General features: G+C 39.9%; 1 protein-coding gene across 3 annotated transcripts in view; it reads right to left on the bottom strand.

Moving 5' to 3' along the window:
• Nucleotides 1-189: 189 nt before the first annotated feature.
• The window catches only part of TTLL1 (tubulin tyrosine ligase like 1), a 30222-nt gene continuing 27950 nt past the window's right edge, over nt 190-2461 (bottom strand). For 2 of the 3 annotated variants that reach the window (XM_019544355.1, XM_019544354.1), the window contains exon 10: nt 1174-1839. In XM_019544355.1, the coding sequence (XP_019399900.1) occupies nt 1710-1839 (130 nt within the window). In that variant the 3' untranslated portion in view covers nt 1174-1709. Of the gene's footprint in view, nt 1840-2461 lie in introns of all 3 variants that reach the window. The other variant, XM_019544356.1, reaches the window with a different exon arrangement.

Below are 2461 nucleotides of genomic sequence, written 5' to 3'. Positions count from 1 at the left end.
AATGGACAAAAGGGCCTCAGCATGGGGGACAATGCATCATCAAACTGGAGAATATGCAGACTTAATTTGTTAACCATTTGTAAAAATAATTTCTTAACCTCAGCTCAATAGCCAGCTTCTTTCTTGATGACCCATGTTGGCCTTCCTAGGGAAAGGGTTGAATTCCAATAATACTGAAGCCCAGAGATGTGATGGAAAAAGCCTATATTTAAATGGAACTTACCACACCAAATAGGAGATCTGCATATCGAATGTCCATCAGTAATTCTGTAGAGTTGTTAATCTGATTATTCCCCCCACCCAAACACAGAAGAACCTCTTATGTTAAAATAAGCAATGAATAATTTCCTGATGAGTGGTGGAATTGAGCCATCAAAAGTTACAACCAATCACAAAAATGACAAATTCAAGTTTACGCTGTTCTATATGTTAAAAAAGCTAGAATCACCCATGAAATTGTAAACTTTGATATCACAGCTATAGAAATGGCTTACTAGATGCAACGCTTTGCCACACACCATATAGAACTAATATATCTATACACACACAGATACATAACAGGTGTTACAAATGCAAGGAAGATATACAGAAATCAGTGAGAGCAAGGCTGGTATTTATTATCATATATCCAAGTAGAAAAACAGGTAGGAAGAAGAATATGAAGATCCATCCAGTATCACCTGATGAGTAAAAATAAATGCCAATTGTCAAAACATACTAATTCGGTGTTTGAGAAATTTCCTCAGTTAATGCCATTTTAATTCTTAAGGAGTTAGATGTTTCAAAGAACTTAATCATTTGTAATTGGTGCCAAAGTTTAAAAAAAATACAGATCTATTAAGAGAATTCTGATGGACATTTGCAACTCCCTGCACCATAAATTTTGCCAGGAAACTGCTTTTTTGTAGCCTCAAGAAGTTTAACTGTCATCATGCCACTGTATACCAGTTATAATATCTATCACCTCCACCCCTTTACAGGGTTCCATTTTCAAAAGCAACCTTTGAAGACAGTGAAACAAGATCTAGACACAAGTGACGACTACTGTTCTTTCTTTATTATTTTTTTAAGAACCTTCAATAAAATCTTGACCAGTTAAAATCCAGTTTATTGTGCATTCATTTGAAAGGAGAAAAAACGTGCATTAAATTTAAAAAAGTCTAGAGACAGATGACTTACAACAGTTATTCTTTTATAGAAAACAAAATCACATCTTTAAAGAGGAATAAATAGTTTAAGAATGCCTGTTTTGAGTTTTCAGTTCGCAAAAGGTGGCTCTTTAAAAGAAGACTAAGCCAAAGCAGCCATATTTTGGAAAAAAAAATAGTAATGCTTCTCAGAAGTCTGAGTGGTTATGCTTTTAAGAGTTTAATGCCATTCACATATTAATTCTTTGAGTGTGTGTGTAGCAAAATTGCTGTAATTAATTTATACATAACCACATGCAGCATAATAATTATAGTAAACTGAGTTTACTCTTAAAATAGCTAATTACACGCAGCATTTGTACAAAGCCTGTTTTGTCCAGATCTCTCCGAGTTGTACGAAGAAATGCATTTGTTCCCTTTGAGCACTACTATTTTCCATATGCAGCCATTATGCAAACAGAAAGAATCTGTCCAAGAATCAGTTCAAAATAATATCCTACCAAGAGCAGGGCACAGCTCCAAACTTCATTAAAAGTCAGCCTTGAGTATTGACTTTTGTCATTACTTCCAGGTGGTGAGAACAGGCTTTCCTGAATCTCTTGCTCGATTTCCTTTTATTCCAATGGACTGCCCCGACCGGCTTCTCAAATCACGGTCTGGCCCATCACTTTGTGCCATCTCTTCATCATACCTAAAATGAAATAACTTTTTCAGTGCATCTTAATGCTTCTGTTCACAAGACAGCAAAAGGCATAACAACAACTTTTCCTTTCTTTGTTACTAATTAATTATTAACTTACATTAGGGGTGGGCAAAATACAGCCTGCGGGCCGCATGCAGCCTGCAAGGCCATTCTATCTGGCCCATGGGGCCCATAAAAATTTAGAAAATTAATATTTATCTGCCCTTGGTTCCTGTAAAAAGTGACAGGAAGCAAGGGCAGTAGGACCCAGTGGGCTCCCACAACAGCAGGGCACATCCGGCCCTGCCCCCCCAGCCAGAAGCCCCAGTAGGGGCTTCTGGCCCGGGAGCACATGGCTGCCCCGACTGGAACCTCAGGTAAAGAGGAAAGCAAGGGTAGGGCAGGGAAGAACCCCAGGCAGGTAAGGAGCCCGGGAAAAAGTGGCCCAGGGAAAAGCTGAGCATGGGAAAGAGGGGGAGCGGCCCCTCCCCTGCCCCGTGGCTGGCACCCCATGTTGCAGCCACTCGCAGCCCATGTGGGGCTACCTGTTTCATAGATTTCATAGACATTAGGGCTGGAAGGGACCTCGGGAGATCATCGAGTCCAGCCCCCTGCCCAAAGGGCAGGAAGT

The sequence above is a fragment of the Crocodylus porosus genome, unplaced genomic scaffold (assembly GCF_001723895.1).
Source record: "Crocodylus porosus isolate Cpor-Errol unplaced genomic scaffold, CroPor_comp1, whole genome shotgun sequence".
Taxonomy (NCBI): Eukaryota; Metazoa; Chordata; order Crocodylia; family Crocodylidae; genus Crocodylus; species Crocodylus porosus.
This window is presented reverse-complemented; position numbering and strand designations above follow the sequence as displayed.